The 27843-nt window shown below is 41.0% G+C and overlaps 1 protein-coding gene across 1 annotated transcript in view; it reads right to left on the bottom strand.

The window, feature by feature from the left end:
- The window catches only part of DNAH12 (dynein axonemal heavy chain 12), a 283964-nt gene that overhangs the window by 51505 nt on the left and 204616 nt on the right, over positions 1-27843 (bottom strand). The window contains exons 47-56 of the mRNA XM_059663211.1: positions 27420-27614; positions 22606-22739; positions 20760-20922; positions 17112-17192; positions 14899-15075; positions 9326-9457; positions 8096-8185; positions 7156-7296; positions 3581-3822; positions 865-1012 (exon numbers count right to left, since the gene is read on the bottom strand). Coding sequence (XP_059519194.1) covers positions 865-1012; positions 3581-3822; positions 7156-7296; positions 8096-8185; positions 9326-9457; positions 14899-15075; positions 17112-17192; positions 20760-20922; positions 22606-22739; positions 27420-27614 — 1503 coding nt within the window. The remainder of the gene's footprint in view (positions 1-864; positions 1013-3580; positions 3823-7155; positions 7297-8095; positions 8186-9325; positions 9458-14898; positions 15076-17111; positions 17193-20759; positions 20923-22605; positions 22740-27419; positions 27615-27843) is intronic.

Below are 27843 nucleotides of genomic sequence, written 5' to 3'. Positions count from 1 at the left end.
ATGTAGGCACAATGCAGGGAGGCGAAAGGGAAAGCAGGAAGAAGCCCCCTGCCACTGACAGTGATCGGAAACCCAGGGGGGAGCTAAGAGCTGGGGGGCAGGGCAAAGGCGGCCCTGGGGCCGCCTTTGCCCTGCCCCCCAGCCATGATCGGAGAATCAGGTGCCTTTTCCGCCCTGGCCAGTGATAGCAGGAAGTAGGGGTGGAGCCAGCGATGGGAGCTGGGCATGGTCGAAGCTGGCAGTCCCGGGAGCTAGGGGTCCCTTGCCTGGGCCTAAAGCGAAGCCCACAATCGCGGGGCGCTGCAGCTGTGGGTCCCTGCTGCCCGGGCCGGACACCTCAGTCAGAGGTGTTCTGCAGGGGCAGGGGCGGAGCCCGCACGATCGCAGCGCCACCCGCTGCCACTGCGGGTCCCCACTGCCCGAGCCGGACGCCTAGGCCAGAGGCGTCAGGCCTGGGCAAGGGGCGGATCCTGCGATTAGAGGGTGATGGGGGTCAACGCCTGAGGGCTCCCAGTATGTGAGAGGGGGCAGGCTGGGCTGAGGGATACTCCCCCCCCCCCACACACCCAGTGCACAAATTTCATGCACCGGGCCCCTAGTATTGAATATCAACTGTAATTGAACAATTTTAAAAATTGTAAAAAGAAAGTAAAAAATAAAATATATTAGAAGAAGAAGAAGAAAAAAAAAAGAGAAAGTTATACTATGGAAGTACTTTACTGATCCAACAAGAAGGAAAAAAAGACCTTATACTTTCAGTTATTTCTTCACTTCTCTGTCCTTATTATCATCTTTCCCCCCAAAATATCCCAACTTATTATTTGAATGATCTAAAAAGAAACGTATGAAATATAAAACCATTACCTTGCACAACATGCTCCAATTTTCTGTACATGTTTGTCGAAAGCCAGAAGTAAAAGCACCAAGGTAGGCTATTACTCCTGCTGATACCAAGACATCGCCAGTCAAATTTTCATATACTATTTGGAGGTCATCTGCAGCTTGAGACCATCTATGAGATAAACCAAAGGTATAATAGCCTTACCATAGAGAATGATGGAAGGCAGTAATTGAAAGGGCAAGGAGCTTCTAGCTCAGATTCTCTAACAAAAAGCCGTGAAATATTGGACACTTGCTTACCTATAAAATGAGATTAGATCCCTTATAGCTCTAGCATGCTCTAACACATATCTATGTTAAACAAATGACAATCCACCTTTCACTATCAGAATATTAGGTGTTGTTGTTGTTTTCAGAATTTGGCCCTTCAGAATAAGCAGAAACAACCCCCCCCAGCATTTTGTCTAATAATTTTCTTCAGGATGATTTGGTCTAGTTGTTACAGGATAGGAGAGATCTTCTCTTCCCCGGTTGCTAGTATGGTTGGATTTCTTGCAATATCCCAAGAAAAAAATTTTCTAAGACTCATATTGGAGAACAAATTATTTTTATTTGGGTGGAATTAAATCCCTGAGTTTCCAAAGTCCCATTTCCCTTAGTCCAGTCATAGAAGAAGTGTAGCTGGGGCCAGTCTCTAGAGTTTCCTTTCCATATTGGAGCAGAATCAAGTCCAGCATCAGGCTAGCTTAGCTTGTGTTTCCCAAAGCAGTCCATTTGTCCATTATATATGCGGTCCACATGGCTGTGGACCATAGGGCAAATACAAGGAAGCAGGAGCAAAAGGAAGCACAAGCCAAGAGTCAAGTGCAACAAGAAAGAGAATTCCTTTGTTTAGGGGATTATGTATTTGCAAATTTTTGTGGGCTTGCAGTGATGATGCCCATTCTGACCAACTATCTCTGTCCCTAGGTTTTACTGACAGGCACCTCTCCTAGTCCCTGGTCACTCCAACTTTCCAGGGCATGTGTCTATCTTCCTTTTGTTCTGCCCGCTTCCACAAGTGCTTTGCAGAGAACATAGCAGTGGTTCCCTGGGGAGTGCAAAGTTGCAGCTTCCTGGTGAAGCTACCTAAATGACATGTCTATAATGTCTGATTTTCCCCTTTGTTCCTTTCCTATCAACACTAATAAAAGAGAAAAATGGTAATTGGCGTACGAGCTACCCTTTTCATTGGCTAATCAGGGCTATATGCAAATTAACTGCCAACTAAGATTGGCAGTTAACTGCCAACAAGATGGCGGTTAATTTGCATATGTAGGCACAATGCAGGGAGGCGAAAGGGAAAGCAGGAAGAAGCTCCCTGCCACTGACAGTGATCGGAAACCCAAGGGGGAGCTAAGAGCTGAGGGGCAGGGCAAAGGCGGCCCTGGGGCCGCCTTTACCCTGCCCCCCAGCCATGATCGGAGAATCAGGCGCCTTTTCCGCCCTGGCCAGTGATAGCAGGAAGTAGGGGTGGAGCCAGCGATGGGAGCTGGGCACGGTCGAAGCTGGCAGTCCCGGGAGCTAGGGGTCCCTTGCCTGGGCCTAAAGCGAAGCCCACGATCTCGGGGCCGCTGCAGCTGTGGGTCCCCGCTGCCCGGGCCGGACGCCTAGGCCAGAGGCGTCAGGCCTGGGCAAGGGGCCGATCCTGCGATTGGAGGGTGATGGGGGTCAACGCCTGAGGGCTCCCAGTATGTGAGAGGGGGCAGGCTGGGCTGAGGGACACTCCCCCCCCCACACACACCCAGTGCACGAATTTCGTGCACCGGGCCCCTAGTTATTAATAACTAGCTAATTACAATGGTACCATAGTGGTTTCAGTATTTACTGTTTCAGTATTTTTTGTTAGTCTGCAATTCATTACCCAAGATTATATTTAAGTTGTATAGAAGCTGATATACTATGGCTAGGGTTATTATTTTTCCATTTAATGAAAACTTTGCGAAGAAAGTACATTCCAAAACCATCACATCTGCACTACGAAGTTAAAGGCATATTACTTTATCATGCTATTCATTCAACAAATATAATTAATAAGTGAGGTAGCTGGCTGGCCAGTACAAATAAGTAATTAGAACAAAACTAACTGGCATGGTTAGATCAAGCCAGTTATATCCTCTTTGAAATAAATTTCAACAGAGTGAGCCATATATCCATTACTCCCCACCCCCAACATTTTATCATGAAAAATTTTGAACATATATGTAAAACTAGAAAGACCTGTACAGTGATTACCCACCTACTCACCATTTAGATTAAAAATTACCATTTCCTGCCTTGGCCAGTATGGCTAAGTTGGTTGGAGCATCACCCCATACACCAAAAGGTGGTGGATTTGATTCCTGTCAGGGCACATACCTAGGATGTGGTTTTGATCCACACTCGGGGCATGTGTGGAGTGCAACAAGTCAATGTTTCTCTCTCACATAGATGTTCCTCTCTCTCTCCTTCCCTCTCTCTAAAATCAATAAAAATGATCACTTCCCTTATTTGCTTCTCTTTTTAAACATTTGAAAGCAAGTTCCAAACAATGTCTTTTGACATTGATATTCTTTTTGGAGAACCTTGGCTAGGTGCCTTGTAGAATGTCCCACATTTTCAACCAGACATTTTAAAATCAATGATCATAATAAATATCAAATAAAGTCACATATTCAAGCCTGACATATTTATATGTTGCTAAAATAAGCAGAAATATGACCTTGATTTTTCTCCACCCAGTCCTCCAATTAGTTTTGAGGCTCTTTCAAGCTTCTTAGCACACAGTTCCACCTGATCTTCTAAACGAGCCTTTTCCTCAGTTTTTTCAGAAAATATATTTTGTAAATTTTCCAAATGATGTTCAACTTCTGCCAATTCTGTTCTCTTCTGATTCAAAATTTCCATTATCTCAGCTAAGGCCTTCTGAGCTTCTGTTAAACGGGCTTTCTTAGGAGCCACTACCTGTTTGGGAATAATATATGATGCAGCTGTGATGTATACTCTGTAAAATTGACATCTTATATAATCCTTTATAGATATTATGAATTTAAAACATTTATTATTATAAATTCACTTGTTACTTATAATAAAAAATTATATAAAATAAACATTTTGCCTTAAATCTTACATCTTTTTATACATAAGTAAGTTAAAATATCTTTACTTTTTAAAAAAAATATATTTTATTGATTTTTCACAGAGAGGAAGGGAGAGAGATAGAGAGAGTCAGAAACATCGATGAGAGAGAAACATCGATCAGCTGCCTCCTGCACATCCCCCACCGGGGATGTGCCCGCAACCCAGGTACATGCCCTTGACCGGAATCGAACCCGGGACCTCTCAGTCCGCAGGCTGACGCTCTATCCACTGACCCAAACCCGTTTCGGCTAAATATCTTTATATATTTTGTAAAATATATAAATCATTCTGGACTAGTACACTGTCATATGTAAAACAGATAAATTATTCTGAACCAACAAAATGTCACAATATGTAGCAAAAAAAAAATGACACAATATATGTCTCTAAATAAGTTGCCATTGAACAGTTGCCAAAAACAGAGAAAAATATGTAATCAAATTATAAATGTTTAAAATACATGAATGTGCTTTTTGTTGGTGTTGGTTTTCTATTTTGTTTTGTTCTTTGCATTTCCAAGTCTGTGATCTTCTCAGTCAGGTGAGACCTTGATGTTCAATTTCACTACCAAAACTGAATTTTCCTCAATAAATCTTGAAAAGCCACGTTTTTGTTGAGAGAAAAAGTTCTAATTTTATTATGCTCATTAGTGTATCAAGAAAGGGGTTTACCAAGCAAATGAGAAACAGAAGAGAGGGGAGGAGGGTCAGGAAGCTAGGTGAAAAGGTAAAGGGATTAAGCAGTACAAATTGATGGTTGCAAAACAGCCACAGAGATGTGGATTGCAGCATGGAGAATATATTCAGCAATGTTGAGATAACGGGGTATGGGGCCAGCTGGGTGCTTAGGGCAGCCAGGGACCACTCTGAGGAGAGCATGGTTTTCCAGCCACTTTGCTGTACATCTGAAACTGGTGCATAATGAATGTAAACTGTGGTTGGAAAAAAGAAAAAAAGAATAGAGTTTGCAACTTTATCTTTGCGCGTACTATAAGCCATTGGTAGGAAGAATTTAGATGACCAAAGAGAGTATGTATATTTGAAAGAAGGGAAACCTAAGCCTTCTGCCATGAATAAATGTGAAGGCAAAGAGGAAAAAGGGAGGCACGGTATCAGACACTGAATGTCTCACTATCTCTTCTATTGGCTGAAATCTTGAAGGGGGATATCCTATATAATAAAGAGAAAATATGCAAATTAACCCTCACGCCCTCACAAGATGGCTGCCTACGAACAGGCCGGCAGGGGGGTTAGTGAGGGACGACCAAACGACTGAACAGCAGGCTGTGTGGTGCGACCAGGCCAGCGGGGGAGCCATGAGGGGCAACCAGGCCTGCGGGGGGGGTGGGGGGGAGGGCAGTTAGGCGCAATTAGGCTGGCAGTGGGGGCAGTAAGGGGCAACTAGGCCAGCGGGAGGGGGGCAGTTGGGGGTGACCAGGCCAGCAGAGGGGGGCAGTAAAGGTGACCTGGAGGGGCCATGAGGGGAAACCAGGTCAACAGAGGCCACCAGGTCGGCAGGGGGGGCAGTAAGGGTGACCATGCCGGCAGGGGTGGCAGTTAGGAGCAACCAGGTTGGCAGGAAGAGGGCAGTTGGGGGTGGCCTGGCTGGCAACAGGGGGCAGTTAGGGACGACCAGGCCAGCAGGGGGGATAGTTTAGGGGCAATCAGGCCAGCATGCAGAGGCAGTGAGGGGTGATCAGGCAGGCAGGGGCAAGGGGGCAGTCAGGGGCAACCAGGCAGGCAGGCAGGTGAGCAATTAGGAGCCAGCGGTCCAGGATTGTGAGAGGGATGTCTGACTGCCGGCCCTGAGATCGGGTCTAAACAGGCAGTCAGACATCCCCCAAGGGGTCCCAGTTTGGAGAGGGTTCAGGCTGGGCTGAGGGGACTACCCTCCCACCCCCATGTACGAATTTCATGCACCAGGCCTCTAGTATTAAATAAATAGATAAAAAGTAGGAAAACCCACTTTCTACTTTTGACTTTAGAGGAGACCTTGCTGACCACTGAATTAAAATGGTAGTGTGGAGGTGTAGACTGGGAAGTCAGGAAAGAACCTGAATACTTTGGCTTCTCTGCTTAATGGAAAGGATCCAGAAGATTCTACATGTCTTGTGGGTTAAGAGCTTGCAGACCTGGTATGAGACTACTGTGGGGAGGGACAAGAGGTTCAATGGAAGAGCATACCAAGTAAAATTAATTTTATTTCTTTAACAGGTGTATACAGGTCTACTCCTCTGAAACTAACATTATTAGGAGTACCTACCCAATTGTTACAGCTGATCACTCATTCTATACTCAGGTTGCTCTAAACACATGCTACCATGTATGTTTACCTGCCTTTTTATTTATATTTCCTGCTTCCCTGGGTAGAATTCTGCAAGCTACAGTGTTTTCCTGGTCCTCTGCTAGCCAAATTTACAAAATGCTCTTAAAATCATTCTCTGCTCTCCCAGGAAGTTGGCCCCAGGGGCTACTCCATAACAGGTTTCCTTTCAATGCATGCCATTGCTTTAGGGGATCTTCCCATGCTCTACCTCTTAACCCTACTTGGCTCTTCTTACTTCTAATCCTTTGAATTAATTTTTTAATCTGTCACTTCGCCCTTTAAGTTTTGGATTTTTCTTTGTTTCTGCCCATCCCTCATCAAACTCCAATTCTCTTTTGGCCCAGGTTCCAATGGGTATAGGTCAGTCTGGCCAATTTCAGTGGTCATCCCTGCTCCCACAGCACCACCACTCACACAGCCCCATCCAGGGTATATCACATCAAAGTATTCTCTTCACCTACTAGATCAGGGGTGGGCAAACTTTTTGACTCCAGGGCCACAATGGGTTCTTAAACTGGACCGGAGGGCTGGAACAAAAGCATGGATGGAGTGTTTGTGTGAACTAATATAAATTCAAAGTAAACATCATTACATAAAAGGGTACAGTCTTTTTTTCCAATAGTTTTATTCATTTCAAACGGGCCGGATCCAGCCTGCGGGCCGTAGTTTGCCCACGGCTGTACTAGATACTCGATGACTGATGTTTATGTTGCAGCAGGACAATTCTTTCTGGTAGCACTTTTAGAAAAGTCTTAACTAGCAAATACATGCATAGATTTTAATTTCTGGGAATATTTCAATAGAAAATGGATATGTTGATCCTCAAAATACCTTTGCAACTCTGTCATATACTTCCATAGCCATGATCCATTTACACAGACCCTCAGCTGCAGAAGAAGCCTTAGCAATCTTAGGGGGGTCAAATTCAGGGTTTGTTAAATAGTCACCACGAATCTTCTGCATAACATTCACCTACAAAACAAAGATGTAGATCAGATCTTAAAGTTTCAACATATATCACACAATTATGAGGTGAAAAATAATCACGCATAGTAAAAAAATTTTGTATAAAAAAGTTATGTTGTCTTTAAAAACCAGTCAGTACTTTGAGATAATTTTAAAATAAGCATAATTATAGCTGAAATATAAGTCATTTTTGAGCAAAATATGCAAACTTGTTATAGATATTGAGGGAAAATATTTCTTCTAAAAAAATTAAAAGACTTTTGCGGATTAAGAAAACATGAAGACAAGAAGAAAGGACAATTAAATATTAATAAATAAACAAGGGTACAGATGGAAAAGAATGATATATACTTTATCTCTCATAAATTTGTGTATCTGATTAATAAACTATTATATGAAAACTCTTAAAGAATTTTTACACTAAAACAGTAAATTATTAAATGACTTTCAGTGGTTGGCAATAAGAGTGGGTCTATGCATTATGAGAATTCATAAAATAGTAACAAATGGAATGTCCCTTTATTATTTTAATCCAAAATGGAATATCTCCTTATGTTTTATACTAGAGGCCCAATGACGAAATTCGTGCAAGGGCCTTGGCCCCAGCCCCCACCTGCTGCTGCCGTGGCCAGGGGGCCTCTGTTGCTCCTACCTTGGCCTCCACCCGCCATGGCTTTGTCCGGTAGGACGTCTGGTCTAATTAGCATATTATGCTCTTATTATTATAGGTAGTATCACATAATATTAAAGATCTTATACATCTCAGCAAAGTTACATTTAGTAAAAAAAATTCAATGAAACTCACTGGAATGTTGTCCTTGTCATATTCTTTCAAATCTCTTAAGAAATTCATATCTCCCAGAAGTTTTTTGCTAGGCCCCCAGTAATCAAATATCTATAAATAAAATTTTGCAAACTTATTAAATGTATAATTAAAGATGGTTTCTATAAGATTTTTCTTCTTGAAGTTTAAGATATACTTTCCAGAAAAACTATATACTGTGAAAATATTAACTTTTGTCTTCTTGGAAATAAAAGACTCCTCTCCCCAAGATCCTGTTTTACATATCAAATGTTTAAAATTTGAACATGAAATTACACATTAAATTATAAAAATTAAACATTGAAAGAGAAATGATACGTGGTGTGTGAGTGTGTGTGTGTCAATGAAAATAACTTGGTTAGGTAAGAGCCTATTTATTTTCTTTATTATCTCAAAGGAGGATAGAATGACCAAAAAAATAATCTCAATTCCCCAATTCAGGAATTCTAACCCAAGTATAAAAACCTAAAAAGAAAATAAGTCTATAACTTTACTTTAGGATGGATGCAATGCCTTCCTTTTTTAAGGGATATAGCCTTGAATAATAAATGATCTATAACAGCTAATTTGTATTGTGAGCTTACTGTTTGTAAAGCTTTATATATAAGAGCTTTATATGTATTAACTAATCTAATTCTCATTAATTTTATGAGGCAAGTACTATGATAACCCTCTTTTTTTCCTTTCATGTATTTATTTTTTGATAACTCTTTTTTTATAGTTTCACAGAGATTAAGCATATTGCTGAAGATCACATTACTGATGGGATTGGGATTCCTGAAGACAGGCATTCTGGCTCCAGAGCGAATGCTTTTAACAACCTCACTAGACTGTAACACAGCAGAATTTTGAATACTCAGAAACACCACCAATGTGGTTATACTATATATCAGATTCTTGAGAATCCTTGCTGGAAAAGCACAGGAATCCCAGTGCTCATTCAATCCCAACCCCAAGAGAGTGAGGAACCCTACATAGGCAGAAAAGGAGATGGAATCAATTAGATCCACATTTTTCTGATGCTATACTGCCTTAGCTTTGCTCTGGAATAAATATAGATAATGTTTTCCATAATTTATTCTGAATCCATTTAATCTGGAAGACAATGTTTCTTCCCTGGACTGGGTACTATTGACATTTAACCTGACAGTAGTTGCTATAAAGTATTCTGTACATTCATGCACATAATTTAAATCTGTGTCTAGTTATTACCTTTCCTCCAGTTCCTGAAGGATCTGTAATTTTTTCTGGTTTTATATCTTTCATGACACAAATAGCAGCCATAACTAGCTTAACACCAGATGGAGGATTCTTCATTGATTTCACAATTGTAATGTCAGCTGGCTAAATTGAAAGAAAATAGGATATCTTCAGAATAGTTTATTTCTAAATAGTAAACTTTTAAAATAATATTGGAGAAATGAATCAATTTTCATTTGAAATTGTAATTGTTTTTTGCTTTGCATTACTATAATAAACAATAGAGAATTTAGCACAGATTAACAGCAATGGTGTTCAAACATCTGGAAGATTATAGATCCTTATGAGAATATTATGACAGCTATAAACTTTCGAGAAAATATATTTTTTTTCACATAAACACAAAATTTGTATGTAATCACACACCAAGCCCTTACATGGAACCCAGGTTAAGAACCCTAGTTTAGACAAAGACTTAATTCTATATTTTCTTATATGTAAACTAGAGGCCCAATGCATGAAATCATGCAAGAGTAGGCCTTCCTTCCCCTGGCTGCTGGCACTGGCTTCCTTCTGGCACCCGGGACCTGGGCTTCCCTCACAGCCCTGGCTTCGTCCAGAAGGTCGTCCGGGAGGACGTCCAGTCTAAATAGCATATAACGCTTTTATTTTTATAGATATTAGAGGCCTGGTGCACAAATTCGTGCACCAGTGGGGTCCTAGGCCTGGCCTGTGTGATTAGGCTGAAACCGACTTTCCGACATCCCCTGAGGGGTGCTGGATTGCGAGAGGGTGCAGGCCAGGCTGAGGGACCCCACCACTGCACGATTGGGGCTGGGGAGGGAGAGCGGGAGGGCTCCAAGGCATGTCCAGCCCGTCTCACTCAGTCCCTTAGCTGGACCCCAGCAGCAAGCTAACCAACCAGTTGGCGTGTCTGCCCCCTGATGGTCAGTGCACATCATAGCAACTGATCAACCAGTCAACTATCTGCCCCCTAGTAGTCAGTGCACATCATAGCGAGTGGTTGAGTAGCCTTAACATATCATTAGCATATTATGCTTTGATTGGTTGAACGGATGACCAGACGACTGGACACTTAGCATAGTAGGCTTTTATTATATAGGATTACTTTTAACTCCCTCCCCCCAAAATGTAAGCAGAGGTAGGTACCAATTCCAAACTTGTTTTTTAAAAAGGTATATATTGTTACGACAGATACAATAGATTCACTTACTTAATATCCACTCCAATATCCTCTGACCTCTCTTGCAATTGCTAGAAAGCTAACAACTATATATTTTAGTTTCCCATGCAACTAGAGTTGTGAGAGGTCATTAGGTTCCACCATCAGATCACTTGAATGATAAAAGAACTCAGAGTGAGTAAGTGGGGAAATGCGCAGAGTGTGAGACATCTATTTTGCCCACATGGATTATAGTAGAGATGGTGTAGCTCTGTAGGAAGGCTCTGCAAGCTTTTGATTCAGAGGGTCCTCTGGTAGACTATTTCTGCAATTGGGCTTTGAATCATTCCTGACAGCTCAGCCTATGATCTGTTTCTTCAGCTCTTCCAACAATTCTATAATCCATTTGTAAAATTCCCGAAAGAGTACTATCTGCTTATACTAAATAGAGTCAATTCTCTTCTCTGCAACTGAACCCTAAGTCATATCAAATACAATATTTGACACCAAGAATGGTGCAAGCAACAAACTCACAATGAAAGGAGAAACTAATATTGATTAAATCCAATAGCTGGAGGGGTTTGAAAACATTAATAATCCTGTGAGTTTCAGAGAATGGAGTACTGAATGTCCATGATACACAGTGATAAAATAGTTACTTAGATTAATGCTCATGATCATCTACAATGGAGTGCTTATTAAAAACAAGGCTTTGTCAGAATGACTGACTGCTATGATAAATGTCTAAGGAGAAAATGAAGAAAGACCACTAGATAGAATGTGGCCTTTAAATGTGCCAGAGAGCAGACAGGAAGAAAATAAGCTCAGGGTTTTTAATTCCTGACTCACAGCACAGTGAGAGCACTAGGACATTTCTATAAATGCCCTGAAATAATCTCATGTCTTGCCTGGCTGGCGTGGCTCAGTGGTGAGCATCGACCTATGAACCAGGAGGTCAGAGTTCGATTCCCAGTTGAGGCACGTACCTGGGTTGCAGGTTTGATCCCCAGTGTGGGGCGTGCAGGAGGCAGCTGATCAATGATTCTCTCTCATCATTGATGTTTCAATCTCTTTCCCTTCATCTCTGAAATCAATAAAAATAAATGAAAATCATCTCATATCTTAAAACTACAAGGCTGATCTTAACTGAAAATCAGATAGAATTTGGTCCTGTGAGATGCTGAATTATCCATACGTTGAACTCATCATCTTGTCAGGTCACTTACATTAAAGTTAGGGCACTGATTAGAAAAAAAGGCAAGTAGGTAAATTTGGTTTTAATGTAAAAACTCACTATATTATTTGCTATGGATATTGAAAACATTTTTTCATACATTGGTAGTGGCTTATGGATTGTGGTCAGGCCAAGTAGGTCTAAATTTTCTCACTAATTCACTTAATAAATACTTAGAGCCCTAGCCGGTGTGGTTGAGTGGTTAGAGTGTCATACCACACCAGAGGGTTGCGGGTTCGATTCCCAGTCAAGGGCATGTACCTGGGTTGCAGGTTCGATCCCCAGACCTTTAGTATTTCTTTAATATAAGCAAAGCAAAAATAGAAATACTTTTACCATAAATCCTTTAATTATTCTCTCCTATTGATTACAAAGGTTAAATGAATAAACAGCCTGAATCTCTGCCTAAAGTTTTAAAAAATTTTGCAATGTCTAAGAATTGCTTTTTTTTTTTTCTAATTGGATACAAGCATTTTATGGCTTTGGGCCAACAGAAGCATAAGTTGTTAGTGTGGGGTTTTTTTTAGTAGTAATTTATCTTTAAAAAAAAATTTATTGATTTCAGAGAGGAAGGGAGAGGGAGAGAGAGGGATAGAAACATCAATGATGAGAGAGAAACATTGATTGGCTGCCTCCTGCATGTCCCCTACTGGGGATCGAGCCTGCAACCCAGGCATGTATCCTTGACTGGAATCAAACCTGGGGCCTTTTAGTCCACAAGCTGACGCTTTATCCACTGAGCTACACCAGCTAGGACTAGTAGTAATTTAAATAGATTTTTGTATTAGATCTGAAAATGTTGCCTTTTTAATTAAAAAGTTATCAATATTTAAATTGTTAGTCTTAGGTTGTTAAATCTTATGTATGTCATGACAGTGACATACAGTGGGTTTTGATACACGTAACACATGGAATATCGCATTGTGGTAAGAATTTGTCATAACAATAGATTGTTGTGTGCTGTTTAAATAATAACCAACGTATTAAACCAAAGTATTGCCATACATTAGTACCATTTTATGTAAGTTATTTAGAAGTTGCATTCTTTTCTTCATTGGATTATTTTTATGACTAATGAGAAGAAAACAAGGCTATAATAAATTGTCTTTTAAGAAAATTTAAAGTAATTTGGTCTCTGAGGAGATTTTTAATGTATTGAGAGAATTCAACAGGCAAGTGTTATTTCAGCACCATTTGTGATAGCTCTCTGTGTTTTGTTAAGAGTTTATGTTAATCAACAATCTGTTTTTATAGCATAGTTTCTTGTAAGTTATGTTGCTAGAATATTCCACTTGTGGGATCATGGCTTTTTCTCTGACACTATTGTGTCTTTTTAATTCTTCCATAAAGTATTGTTTTAATTAGAAAAAAAAAGAAGGCAAAGAGTGGTCTGAATATACTGAACCACCATACTACACTGGGCCTCCCTAGTCAACATAAGCTATCTTTCCTGCTCCCTTTGATGAGGTTGTTCTGGTCTTGCCTAAAGTCTTATAAAGCTCTGGCCAGATGGTTCAGTTGGTTAGAGCATCACACGCCAAGGTTGTGGGTTTGATCCCCAGTCAAGGTTGTAGGTTTAATCCTCAGGGCACATACATGAATCAACCAGTGAACACATAAATAAATGGAACAGACTGGCCTCTCTCTCATTCTCTCTCTCATCACTAAAAAAAAAGAGATACTTTCAGTCTGCAGGCTGACGCTCTATCCCTGTGATCCCACTTCTAGGAATATATCCCAAGAAACCAGAAACACCAATCAGAAAGGATATATGCACCCCTATGTTCATAGCAGCACAATTCACCATAGCTAAGATCTGGAAACAGCCTAAGTGCCCATCAGTAGATGAATGGATTAGAAAACTGTGGTACATCTACATGATGGAATACTATGCTGCTGTAAAAAGGAAGGAACTCTTACCATTTGCAATGGCATGGATGGAACTGGAGAGCATTATGCTAAGTGAAATAAGCTAGTCAATGAAGGAAAAATACCACATGATCTCACTCATTCATGGATAATAGAGACCATTATAAACTTTTGAACAATAATAGATACAGAGGCAGAGCTGCCTCAAACAGATTGTCAAACTGCAGCGGGAAGGCCGGGGAGGGTTGGGGGGCAGGAGGGAGGGGGGTAAGACATCAACCGAAGGACTTGTATGCATGCATACAAGCATAACCAATGGACATAAGACACTAGGGGGTAGGGGAGGCTAGGGGACTGTCAAGGGCGGGGGGGGGGGGAAAGGACACATATGTAATACCCTCTGTAATACTTTAAGCAATAAAAAAGAAAAAGAAAAAAGAGATACTATATAAAGTCATATACAACACAGTGTAATGCAGATAGTGCCACCCACATCTGTATGGAGATCTTTAAGTTCTTCTGTACGTACATGCTCAAGAGGCTGCAGAAGGGTAGCTCCACACTATCTCTCTCTATAAAAGCCTAAGCAACCATTCTATTGTTCAAATGGTCAACCGGTCACTATGACGCGCACTGACCACCAAGGGGAAGACGCTCAACGTACAGGATTGGGCTCCCTCCTGTCTGGATCAGGCCTGTGGGTATTGGGCCAAAACTGGCTATCTGACACCTCCTGAGGGGTCCTGGGCCAGACCGAGGGACCCCACCAGTGTACGAATCCATGCACTGGGCCTCTGGTTTAACATATGCCTCCTGGTCCATGTACAGAACTACTTTGGCCTCTTGGAGTCTGTTCCATTTTCATTGGAATATCCTGAATGAAAATTATAAATAATATATGAATACAAAAAATAATATAATATATCAAAGAGGAGCTGTTAAGAGTCAAGTTCCAGTCCTGGCTGGGTGGCTTAGTTGGTTGGAATGTAGTCCCATACACCAAAAAGGTTGTGGGTTCGATTCCTGGTTGGGCCTCGTATGGGAAGCAACTGAGATGTTTCTATCTCATCTCTCTCTCTCTCTCTTTCTCTCTCCCTGCCCCCCTTCTTCAATCTCTTTTTAAAAACCCCTAAAAACATATCCTCAGGTAAGGATTTAAAAAAAAAGTCAAGTTCAATTTGACTGGACAAAAACAATATAATATCGTCCACTGAAATAAAACTACTCCTAATTAACTAAGTAGCTGTACACAATTTTACTTTATTGGTGAAACATAAGGTAACTAATGCAAACGCTTGCCTTTAGTGTATCCAGTGCAGAAAGAGCTGCTTCCAAGGCTGGAATCGCCTCAGCTAAGTCACTTTCACACTCATTTTTCAGAAGTTGGGCTTCTTCAGCCTTTCCACTGGCTACCTCTTCATCTAATTTCACAAACTTTCTTTTTGCTTCTACTTGTGCAGACTCTATCTCAATAACCTAAAGAAAAAAAATAAAGACAGTTCCTCAAACATTCTATTGCTTTCTCCCTTCTGGATATAAAAGAATGTTTGAAAAGTAGGGAATTTTGAAGGATAGAAGAGCCCAAGATAAAATGAGGAGAAATGCAAATACATGTGACCTAATTTGGTAATGGGCTTCCTACTTTCCTTCAAAAATGAATGAAAGAAACCCCAAGAGATAGCCAATCAAGAGAAAAGGGTAAAGTCCCTAAGATCTAGTGGCAAATTGAGGCTTATTTTCTTTTTTTAAATTTATCTTTATTGTTGAAAAGTATTACAGATGTTCCCCTGCCTCCCCCATTGACCCCCTTTACCCTGCTCCTGCCCCTTCAGCGTTATTTAGAACTAGAGGCCTTGTGCACAAAAATTTGTGCACTCAGGGGACGGGGGTGTTCCTCAGCCCGGCCTGTGCCCTCTCGCAGTCTGGGACCCCTCAGGAGATAACCACCTGCTGGCTTAGGCCCGCTCCCTGGGGGATTAGGCCTAAGCTGGAAGTCAGACATCCCTCTGGCCTCTTGGGAGTCCTCAGGGGATGTCCACTTGCCAGTGGGGAGCAGGCCTAAGCTGCAGTTGGACATCCTCAGTGCTGCTGAGGAGGCGGGAGAGGCTCCCACCATCACCGTTGTACTGGCAGCCATCAGCCTGGCTTGTGGCTGAGCAGAGCTCCCCCTGGGGGAGCGCACTGACCACCAGGGGGAAGCTCCTGCATTGAGCATATGCCCCCCGGTGGTCAGTGTGTGTTATAGTGTCCAGTCATTCCCAGTCATTCTGCTGTTAGGATCAATTTGAATATTACCCTTTTATTATATAGGAGTGCCTGGCCAGCCTGGGTGAGGGGCTGATGGCTGTTTGCAGGCTGGCCACAGCCCCTTCAGTGTGGGGGTCCCCACTGGGGTGCCTGGCCAGCCTGGGTGAGGGGCTGAGGGCTGTTATCAGTCTGGCCACATACCCTTCAGGGTAGGGGGGTCCTGCTGGGGTGCGTGGCCAGTCTAGGTGAGTGGCTGATGGCTGTTTTCAGGCTGGCCACAGCCCCTTCAGTGTGGGGGTCCCCACTGGGGTGTCTGGGCATCCTGGGTGAGGGGCTGAGGGCTGTTTTCAGGCTGGCTAAGCCCCCCAGTGGGGACCCTCACCCCATGAGGGTGTGGCCAGCCTGGGTGAGTGGCTGATGGCTGTTTGCAGGCTGGCCACAGACCCTTCAGGGTGGGGGTCCCCGCTGGGGTGACTGGCCATCCTGGGTTAGGGGCTGAGGGCCATTTGCAGACTGGCCATGGCCCCCAGCCACCCAAGCTCCCAGTGGAGGCTGGCTGGAAGCAGGTATCTGGGATTTATTTATTTTCTATAATTGAAACTTTGTTGCCATGAGCAGAGGCCACAGCTGGCTCAGGGCAGGAGGGAAGCTTGGCTTCCTCCATCGCCCGGGCAACCAAGCTTCCTGCTTGCTCCAGCTCCGTGGCTGGGGGCCACCATCTTGGTTGGGTTAATTTTCATATAGTCACTCTGATTGGCTGGTGGGCATGGCTTAGGGCGTAGTGAAGGTACAGCCAATTAGCATCTTTGTCTTTTATTAGTGTAGATAGCTAAGATCTGAAAACAGCCCAAGTACCCATCAGTAGATGAATGGATAAAAAAAACCCTGTGGTACATTTACACAATGGAATACTATGCAGCTGTAAAAAAGAAGGATCCCTTACCCTTTGAGATAGCATGGAGGGACCTGGAGAGTATTATGCTAATGAAATAAACCACTCAGAGAAAGACAAGTATCACATGATCTCACTTATATGTGGAATTTAATGAACAAAATAAAACTGATGAACAAAATAGACCCAGATACTTTGAAGCATGCAACAGACTGACTATATTTCAGAGGAAAGGGGTAGGGGTCCAGAAGAGATTATCCAAAGAACTTATGGACACAGACAATAGTGTGTTAAGGCTTATTTTCAAAGCTAATTTTACATATTTCAATTGTCTTCTGACATCAATTAAAAAAAAACATTCAGGATACTCTACCTGCATCATATGTGCATTTTCAATTTTAGCTTCCTCCAATTTGGGCTGTAACTGAACTAGCTCCAATTTCATTTCACCAACCTAAATAGACAGTTCATCATTAAGTTTTCATAGCTACAATAGCTACAGAAACCAAACATTGAAAACTGAAACTTAAATGTATCAGAAAGTATTAGGGCCAGAAAACCTTAACTTTTTCTTCCAGTTATTTACATGACTAGAGGCCTGGTGCACAAAAATTTGTGCACTCGGGGGTAGGGGGTCCCTCAGCCTGGCCTGTGCCCTCTCGCTGTCTGGGACCCCTCGGGGGATGACCACCTGCTGCCTTAGGCCCGCTCCCCGGGGGATTGGGCCTAAGCTGGCAATCAGACATCCCTCTGGCAGCCCGGGAACCCTCAAGGGATGTCCACTTGCCAGCAGGGAGCAGGCCTAAGTTGCAGTCGGACTCCTTAGCGCTGCTGAGGAGGCGGGAGAGGCTCCCACCACCACCGCTGTACTGGCAGCCATTAGCCTGGCTTGTGGCTGAGCAGAGCTCCCCCTGTGGGAGCGCACTGACCACCAGGGGGCAGCTCCTGCATTGAGTATCTGTCCCCTGGTGGTCAGTGTGTGTCATAGTGACCAGTCATTCCCAGTCTTTCTGCTGTTAGGGTCAGTTTGCATATTACTCTTTTATTATCTAGGATAGAGGCTTGGTGCATGGGTGGGGGCCGGCTGGTTTGCCCTGAAGGGTGTCCCGGATAAGGGTGGGGGTCCCGCTGGGGTGCCTGGCCAGCCTGGATGAGGGGCTGATGGCTGTTTGCATCTGGTCACACCCCCTTCAGGGTGGGGGTCCCCACTGGGGTGCCTGGCCAGCCTGGGTGAGAGGCTGATGACTGTTTGCAGGCTGGACCCTCACCCCATGGAGGTTTGGACAGCCTGGGTGAGAGGCTGATGGCTGTTTGCAGGTTGGCCACACCCCCTTTAGGGTGGGGGGTCCCCACTGGGATGCCTGGCCTGTCTGGGTGAGGGGCTGAGGGCCGTTTTCAGGCTGGCCAAGTCCCCCCGGTGACGGAAGCTCCCAGCCTCTCCTTTTTTTCTTTTTTATTCTGGGATTTATTTACCTTCTATAATTGAAACTTTGTAGCCTTGAGAGGAGCTCAGAGCCGGCCAGGGTGGGCAGGAGGGAAGCTTGGCTTCCTCCATTGCCAGGGGCAACTTAAGCCTCTTGCTCGCTCCAGCTCTGTGGCCACACCGGCTGTAAGCAGGTATCTGGGGTTTATTTGTCTTCTATAATTGAAACTTTGTTGCTTTGAGTGGAGCTCAGAGCTGGCGCAGCATGCGGGAAGCTTGTCTTCCTCCATCATTGGGGCAATCAAGCCTCCTGCTTGCTCTAGCTCCATGGCTGCCGGCCGCCATCTTGGTTGGGTTAATTTGTATACAGTCACTCTGACTGGCTGGTGGGCATGGCTTAAGGCATAGGGAAGGTACGGTCAATTTGCATGTCTGTCTTTTATTAGTGTAGATAAAAGAAATCATGAGAGTGTGGTCAATTTCCTTTACAAAATATTTTATCTTCCTTGAGTATATGACAGGGCAGCAGGAGAATGCAGTTGCCATGGAAGAAATGCAGGCAGAAAAGAAGGTGGCAGCTTGGGGTTATCCCTGTTATATTATCCTATCTAATAATAGACAAACATGGTAACTGACCGTACCTTTGCTATGCCTCCCATTGGCTAATCAGCACGATATGCAAATTTACCGCCAACAAAGATGGCGGCTAATTTGCATACTGCAGGCAGGGTGGTACAGCGTGAACCACCAGCGCGCTGCTTTCCAGGACAGGCCGGCCCCAGAAGACCCAGCAGCTGGCCTGCCTTGCCGCCCCAGGACCCGATCAGCGGGACCTGGGGCGGCAAGGCACGCCCACCCCAGAAGCCCCAGAAGCTGCCAGATATGGTATTAACTCTATCAGTAAGCACTCTGAAAGTCAGTGGCATAAATGCACCAATTAAAAGACAGATTATGGGGGTGAATCAAAAACAAAACCCACTTTAAATATAAAGACACATATAGATTAAAAGTAAATGAATTAAGCTGCAGCCTGTTTTGCTCAGTGGATAGAGCATTAGCCCGTGGACTGAAGGGTCCCAGGTTCGATTCCAGTCAAGAGCATGTACCTATGTTGTTGGCTTGATCCCCAGTCCCTATCAAAGCATGTGCAGGAGGCAACCAATCAATGTGTCTCTCCTTTTCCCTTCACTCTCTCTAAAATTCAATGGAAAAATATCCTTGGGTGAAGATTAACAAAAACAAAGTAAATGGATTAAGTAACATTAAAGAGATTATAAGAAAAATATACTCCAAATTTTGTTAGTTGTATAATGGTTATGTTTAAATTATTAACACCTAAGAAATTGGGTGAAGGGTACATATAATATGCTGTAGTATTTTATAGTTTTTTTTACATGTATGAAATTATTTGAAATTAAAATATTAAAAAATTAAAAATTAATAAAATATTAATTGAAGTGTGTATGCATTACATGAAAAATCTCCTAATTGCTTCTAGCATAATTTATTAAATTGTGCTAAAATTTACAAGGGTTCAATTAAAAAATATCTTAATTCTAAATGATATAATAGAAAATATATAATAGTGCAGTTATAAGCACTTATCTGAAAATAAAAATTTAAAGAAGTGAATTTAAAGAAGGGATTAGCCAAAGAAAATATATGCACAACCCATGGACAAAGACAACAGTATGGTGATGGCCAGAGAGAAGTGGGGGTCAAGAGCTAGGTAGAGGGGACAAAAGAGGGGAAATAGGGATAGCCTATATAATAATAATAAAAGGCTAATATGCACATTGACTGAATGGCAGAATGACTGGTTGCTATGATGTGCACTGGCCACCAGGGGCAGATGCTCAATGCAGGAGCTGCCCTCTGGTGGTCAGTGTACTTCCATATGGGGAGTGCTACTCAGCCAGAAGCTGGCTCATGGCTGGCCAGCGCAGTGGTGGTGGCAGGAGCCTCTCCTACCTCCGTGGCAGCACTGAGAATGTCCAACTAATGGTTTAGACCTGATCCCTTGGGGGCCTAAGCCTTTAGTCGGACAGCCCCTGAGGGCTCCCTGGCTGCCAGAAGGATGTCTGACTGCAAGCTTAGGCCTGATCCCCCAGGGGTGTGGGCCTAAGTCGACAGGTGGACATCCCCCAAGGGGCCCTGGACTGTGAATGGGCACAGGCTGGGCTGAGGGACCCCCTCCACCCCCCGTGCACAAATTTTTGTGCACCGGGCCTCTACTTGCTTATATTGAAATAATGCATAATAAGCATTAGAAGACTCATTTTTAAAAACACCAGTCTTTTATTTTACTAGCTATTAAAATAAAAAGACAACCCAGACTTCATATATTTTCTCCAAATTCCCCCCAAAAAAGAAAGACTAAACAAGATGTATCTGAGTCTGTGTGGTCTGGGTAACTTAGTAAACTTCTCTAAAACTCACTTTAATCATCTGTAAGATACAGATCATAAAAGTTTCTACCTCATGGAGTTTTTATGAGGAATAATTGAAGGAATACATGTGAAACATATAACACAGTGCCTGACACATATTATTTCTTATATTTCCTATTATATATATTTTTTGAGCTGTCAAATGTACCTGAGATTCAGCAAAAGCTAGTTGGTCAAGCCCATTCACGTATCTTTGTTTTGCTTCCATAACAGCTTGTCGCTTCTGAGTCAAAAGCTGTCGAAATGAGGCAATAAGTTCAAGATAAGAAGTAGCAGTAACATAGTTATGTCGTCCTAACTCCTGCAAGAACCTAAAAAGAGGCAGATAATATATCTTAATATAAGTAATAGGCTTCAGAAAGTAAGAAGTAAATTCAACATAGCATTAATAACAAGCATTTAAGAATAAAGGTTAATTTTTAAAATTAAAATTTTTTATATGTTTTTATTGATTTTTAGAGAGACAGGAAGGAAAAGAGAGAGAAACATCATCAACTGACTGTCTCCTCCACACCTCCTACTGGGATCGAGCCTGCAACCTGGGCATGTGCCCTGACAGGGAATCGAACCATGACCTCCTGGTTCCTAGGTTGACGTTCAACCACTGAGTCTCACCCGCTGGGCGAAGTTAATTTTATTTAGAGGGTGCTGAGTACTTGAACTCCATAGAGTTCTAAAATTCTACACATAACCATATTCTAATTTCTTATCTACAAGGTATCAAATAGCAATGATGTATTTAAAAAGCACAAATAAATAGATCTGTATCATAGGTGAAAGATATAGGCCTTTTTACATGTTTCATATGAAGATCTAACCCTGTAAGGCAGGGGTCCTCAAACTTTTTAAACAGGGGGCCAGTTCACTGTCCCTCAGACTGTTGGAGGGCCAGACTATAGTTTAAAAAAAACCAACTATGAACAAATTCTTATGCACACTGCACATATCTTATTTTGAAGTAAAAAAAGAAAACTGGAACAAATACAATATTTGTATTTCCATGTGGCCTGCGGGCCATAGTTTGAGGGTCCCTGCAAGGGAACCAAGATATTGTGTAAGCTAGGCAAGTATAGTAGGAAAGGGGATTGAAGATAGGATAGTAAGAATGAGTCATCATTCTTTGCACAAGTGTGTTACATGTCAGCTGAATGGGATATGGCAAGAAGTATGAGATTACTACACATGCACATGGAAACAATGAAAGCAATGATGTTTCATGGCAAGTATGTAGACTAGAGCCCACTTCTTGATGCAACTGTCCGAGCCAACTATGCTAGCTGGATAGGCAGTACACTCTATTCTTAGTGCTATGAGCATTTGGGCTTATGTACCTATGAAATGAAGATCTCAGAGATTAACAGAGGTAAAACAGATACTTTTGAAGAATCCACAGCCTACCAACACCCAGTGCCCCACAGCAATATTGGTTCTGTGAAACTTGCTACCCTAACTATACCCTAACTATAGCTGACCAGAGTTGGACACTGGACACAAGTGAGACTAATATCATTTTGGAACAAATTTGGAATGGGGAGTTGGAAACAGGCAATCAGTCTCTGCCTATAGCTGGAATTGCAAGAAGTAAATAGGGAACTGAGAGGCAGCCAGTTTCCTCCATATGCCTGGGAAGCAGAAAATTCAGTCTGCAAAGAGAAAGAAGTAAGTAGATGCCCAGACAAAAGCAGGAATGAGAAATAAAGAAAAGGCATTTCTGGTTTTAGAATGGATTTCTAATTCCTGCTTCCAGTCACTTCTGAGACCCAGCTGAATTCTTTCCCTTAAGCTTTGTGAGACACCTCTGGATCTTTATGATAAACTCCCCCTTTTTGTTAAAGTTAGATCAAGTACCTTTCTATTACTTGCAAGCTGAGGGTCTTTACTAATTAAGTGATCAGTGAGATCTAGAAAACATAGAAGCCCTATTAAAATCTTGGACTTTCACAGAAAGAGATGCTTCAAAATATGACATTATTGTAATTTAAAGATTTATTAACCTTTCTGAAAGATCCATAATAGAAGTGTGAAAATGTTTACAGATTGGAACTATCTCTCGTCGTTCAACATCAGTAAGCTCCAGTGTTTCTAAGAATTTCACAGCTACAAGCTCAAGGGCATCTTCGGGCCATGGCTAAAAATAAGAAAAAGAAAACTTGTAAAATTTAAGATGAATATCCTAATCCAACTATGTAAATTAAGTGCCTTTACAAGAACAATTTAGGGTTGAGAAAATTAAGCTCTATTGGGGAAAACAGGATTAGGGGACTGAGGTCACAAGTAAATCCATGAAAGATCTAATTAATATGTCCATAAACTAAAATTAAAGATAACATGAAAGGTCAATGATATTTTCCATACTTTCCATACACTTCACTGCTTTCCTAACTCTTCCACTTGGATGTATAGGCATCCCAAACTTAGTATGACAGTGGCAGAGGCAGCAAGTTGCCCACCCAATATCTATCAGCCCCTTTTCCTTAGGATTCCAATTATATTCTAGATAGTAACACACCCAGCTAAAAGAGTCCATTTCCTAGACTCCCTTGCAATTCAGAATGGATAAAGACATAGACACAGTTGTTAGGTGGGGGTTTCAGGAAAGGCTCTTTAGAGGGTTACATCGAGGTGGCATGCATCATTTTTGCCTTATTTCCCATTATTCTACTTCTTGCCTGGAACACAAGATGTGAAAGTTGGAGCTCCAATATCCACCTTAGACCATAAGATGACTTTAAGACAGAAACTACATGCTAAGGATAGCAAAGCAGAAAAACTTGGGATTCTGGAACTTTGTTGAGCCACAAAAGCCCCAGTTGGCTTACCTTCAGGGTTTTTTTCTATATCAGAGGGAAAACTCTGTGTTTAGTTTGGGTTTCTGTTACAAATAGCCCATCACAATTCCTAACATTACATCCACAGCTAATCTTTTATTTTCTTCCTTAAAAAATTTGCTTCTTTTCAAATCTTTCCTGTCTCTGTGACATTCCTTTGCTTTTCCTGGAATATGTCAAGCATGTCCCTGCCTCTGGGCTTTGAACTTGCTGTTCACTCTTGACTAGGACTCTCCTCACCTAAGAATCCCTTTGGTTTACTCCTTCACATCTCTGTTCAAATGCCAACTTATCAGCAAGGTCTTCCCAGAGCATTTTTTCTAAAACTTCATTCCTTCCTTCATTACAACTTCCCTTATCCTGAATTTTTTTTCTTAGCACTTATAAATATTTGATATATAATTATTTGTTCATTTATTGATTTTCTCCCCTCTGATTAAAATGTAAAATCCATGAAAGCAAGGACTTTGTTTTTCTCATCACTGCTATCTTTGATATCTAAAATAGAACTTGTCAATATATATTTGAAATATTTATTTGATGAAATTACTTATGTTAAATGAGTAATTAATCTTCATTTGCTTATTAGGATATTTTCCAAATTTCCTTTCACTTAGATTTAACAAGATGCTTGTAATTTTTTCCTTTGTAAGAAAATAATATGTATTTTAAGATCAATTTTTTTCAATGTCTGACCTTCTTCCTAGTAAAATTCAAACTTTTTTGGTCAAACACTCCATTAGTAAAAATGTTTTAAGCACACACGGTCAATGTATGCATATTTATTAATATATTATATAGGCATGGTCAAAAGTAGGTTTACAGTTGTGAGCACGCAAAACAGTTTATTTTTGTATTATATATATTTCCATATAAACAACTTTAAACCTACTTTTGCCCACCCCTGTATCCATATGGTTTTATTGTATTAACACAATTTTTAAACCTTAGTAGAGGCTTCTAAAGATTTATTATTAGTGAATTTTTGTCAAAGGCTAGAATAAGTGTCACATGACTTATACATCATTGAAAACATTTCCAAAGGTTATCTTTGTGTTCTGAGTGCTTAGTTGTTTATTATCCTGCTAATCATGAAGGTTTAATACTCTCTGTAGTAGTTAGAATGTTTATGGTTAAGACACAGTCTTACCGTGTCTTCAAGGGGGATATTTATAATAAGTTTAGAAGTAGGGTATTTCCAAATTGCTTAACTTAGAAGTTCAATCATGTCATTGAGGATTCAGTTTTTTCTGTCTTTTTGTTCCACCATTCTCAGTGCATTTTATTTTATCCTTGGGTTTGTCCCAGAATGCTATGGCAATCGACATTACATCCTCAAGCAACAAGGTGAAAAGACAGAAAAGGACCTTTTCCTACCATGCAATGCTTTTTCATAGTAAAAAAAAACCAACCTCAACAAAACAAAAAATAACAATAAAACACACAACTTTTCCCCAAAGCAAACTTTAACTCAGGACTCTATTGGCAAGGAATGGGTCATGAATAGGCTCATTTATAAGCCAAGTAACAATAATGTTGAGAGCACCAATATTTTAGACCAACCAGAAATCAATCTACATAACGGGTGATTTCCCAAACAATATCAAAATTCTGTCAGCAAGGATGGGGTGGGTAGAAAATAACTGTTGATAGGTAACCAATAGTGTCCCCCATGCCATCATAAGCTGATATTGCATGGCATGAGATACCCTGGGGAGAAGATTTATCATTTAACTAGTTAATATAACTCCATTTTCCAAATAGCCTTCTGGAATTTTTTTTTATCAACATCTTGTCAGATCTGATTAAGCAGTCATTGGTTTTGCATCATGATGTGACTAACAAAGAGCATAAGCTAGTTTATGCAATTCTCTTACTGTCCACTTATAATTACATCGTATCTCCAATTTTCAGTTCACTACTGGATTCGCTAAGGTTACCCTGCATATCATGCATGGCTTTACAAATTGAGCAAGGGTGTCAATGTTAATCCATAGGAAATATTTCATACAAAATGAATATTCCAATAATAGCTTCACTTATTCTCTGAATTGTTTTGCCACCCCTGGTAAGTGTACACCCTACTTTGGGGACTAGAGATCTATCAAAAAAGTCAATGCCTTCCTGATTATGTGGCACACAGTGGTTTACGCTCACTTCTTGAGTTTCACAAACCCAGGCCCCAAACAATGCCATCAGTTTCTCTGACAGGTTCTGTGTCCCCACTGCTTCATTGTAAATCTTTATTCCATTCTGTTAACCACTTAACTTTGCTTATCTATTTGCAACTCACTTTTCCTTTTTAAAAACATTTTTCCCAATAAGTAAGAATCACGTAGAATAGAAAGTCTCATGGTTATAAAAAGATATCCAAAAGTAGTAAAATTGTATTTATAAGATTTCACAAAACTTACGGTAGGACAGGTTTTCTTTATGTGTTTGGTTTTGCTTTGGCTACTTAATGAAAGCAGAATTAAGATATGGTTTGCATAAAAAGCAAAATTGTTTCACACAACTTTTATTGCTGTATAAACACTAAAACATCCACTAGCTGAAATAAATGTGCTATCCTCAAAAGGACAGAGTTAGTTTCTCAAAAATCCAATTGACAAATAAGCAAAAGAGAATAAAACAAGTTAATATCAGAAATTTATTTATTTATTTATTTTTCTTTATTTTTTTCTTTTATTTTCTTTTTCAGAAATTTATTTTTAAAAGAAATTATCCAGTGATCAATAGTCCACATTCTATTGGTTATAAAGCAATTAAACAGAAGGCACCATAAGCTACTGTTCTCAAAAGTGTAAATACTTAATGGTCTTATAGAAGCAGTGACAATTTGCTTTAAGATTAAGTGAGGTGGCAGTCATCATTTGGTGCTGGCATGATTCACTCCAAATCATTCACTATAAGCCTCCAATAATTGTTTTTGCTTTTCTAAAATAAGGATTAGCTAAATGTATGTTAATCATCATGCAGCATCTTTGGCATAAAACCAAATTCCTAGGCACATTCACAAATTCCTTTATAACCTGTCACTGACTCAAAGCTCCTGCTGCCCTCATTGCCAGTCAGTTTTACCAAACTATTTGTAGTTGCTTAAATGAGCCTTGCCCTCTGCACTGTTATACCTTTGCACATACTATCCCCATGTAATGGTTGATTTTATGTGGCAACTTGACCATATATTTGGTCAAACATTATTCTGGGTGTTTCTGTGAGGTGTGTTATGAATGAGTTTAATATTTAATTCTACAGTTAGAAAAGCAGATTGCCCTCCCTAATGTGAGTGAGCCTCATCCAGTCAGTTGAAGGCCTTCCTGAAAAGAACAAAAAGGCTGACCCTCCCCCGAATAAGGGGGAATTCCTTTTGCCTGCCTGTCTTCAACCTGGGACATCAGTTTTTTACACTTGAACTGAACGTCAGCTCTTACTGGTCTCAAGCCTGCTGGCCTTTAGACTAGAACTACAGCTCTCCTGGTCTCCAGATTTCCAACTGCAGGTTTTAGAACTCATCAGCCTCTATAATCATGCAAGCTAATTCCTTATCATATATCTGATATAAATATATACATGCACATATATATATATATATCTTTACATACATGTACTAGTATATATGTGTGTATATACATAATACACTCTATTGGTTCCTAATATATGCCTCCTATATGCAATTAACACATTTTCATATGTCAGAGACTCATAGTCTCAAGTATAACTTTTGCACATCAAGATTATGGCTCTTTCATATAATCATTACTGCTCATTTGCTGATTGCCTTTTCTGTCTTCTTGTCTAGTGCGTGAGCAATTTGTGGGAAACATGTAGTCTTATCAGTCCCTGGTGCCAAGCACTATGCCTTTCATTAGAGTAAGTGATCAAGAAACACTTGCTGAATGTATTTTAATGAAGCTTGAGTAAGATTTCAGTAAAATTACAAAAGATTTAGTTGCCCTCCAATTAAAAAAATTACAAACCTGAAACCAATCAATGGTACAGCAATTGATGAGGGATGGAAACTGTCTCAGGCGATTTCGAAAAGCATCTCCAATGGGGCTAAAGGCCACTACAACGTGAAGATTATCTTTGCAGCGATTCACAAAGAAAGCAAACAGGGCTAAGGGACTAAGTTCACCATGTTTATTGCCAGCCTGAGCTACAGGACGGACACCCTAGGGAATATCAGAAAATAAAAAACCGATAAATAGAAATAGGTAAGCTGATAATGAAATTAGTAGATATAAGAATATTAACAATTCTTGATACTCCCCTTATAAATATCTTTACATTTTTGTTTTCATACCAATAGAATAGCTTTAATATAGTTTGTACTTAGAAGACTTCTTCCAACTCTGTGATTTTATAATTTAAAAACAAATATCTGCCAATAGTATGACATAA

This window comes from Myotis daubentonii, chromosome 14, assembly GCF_963259705.1.
Source record: "Myotis daubentonii chromosome 14, mMyoDau2.1, whole genome shotgun sequence".
In the NCBI taxonomy this organism is placed as follows: domain Eukaryota; kingdom Metazoa; phylum Chordata; class Mammalia; order Chiroptera; family Vespertilionidae; genus Myotis; species Myotis daubentonii.
This window is presented reverse-complemented; position numbering and strand designations above follow the sequence as displayed.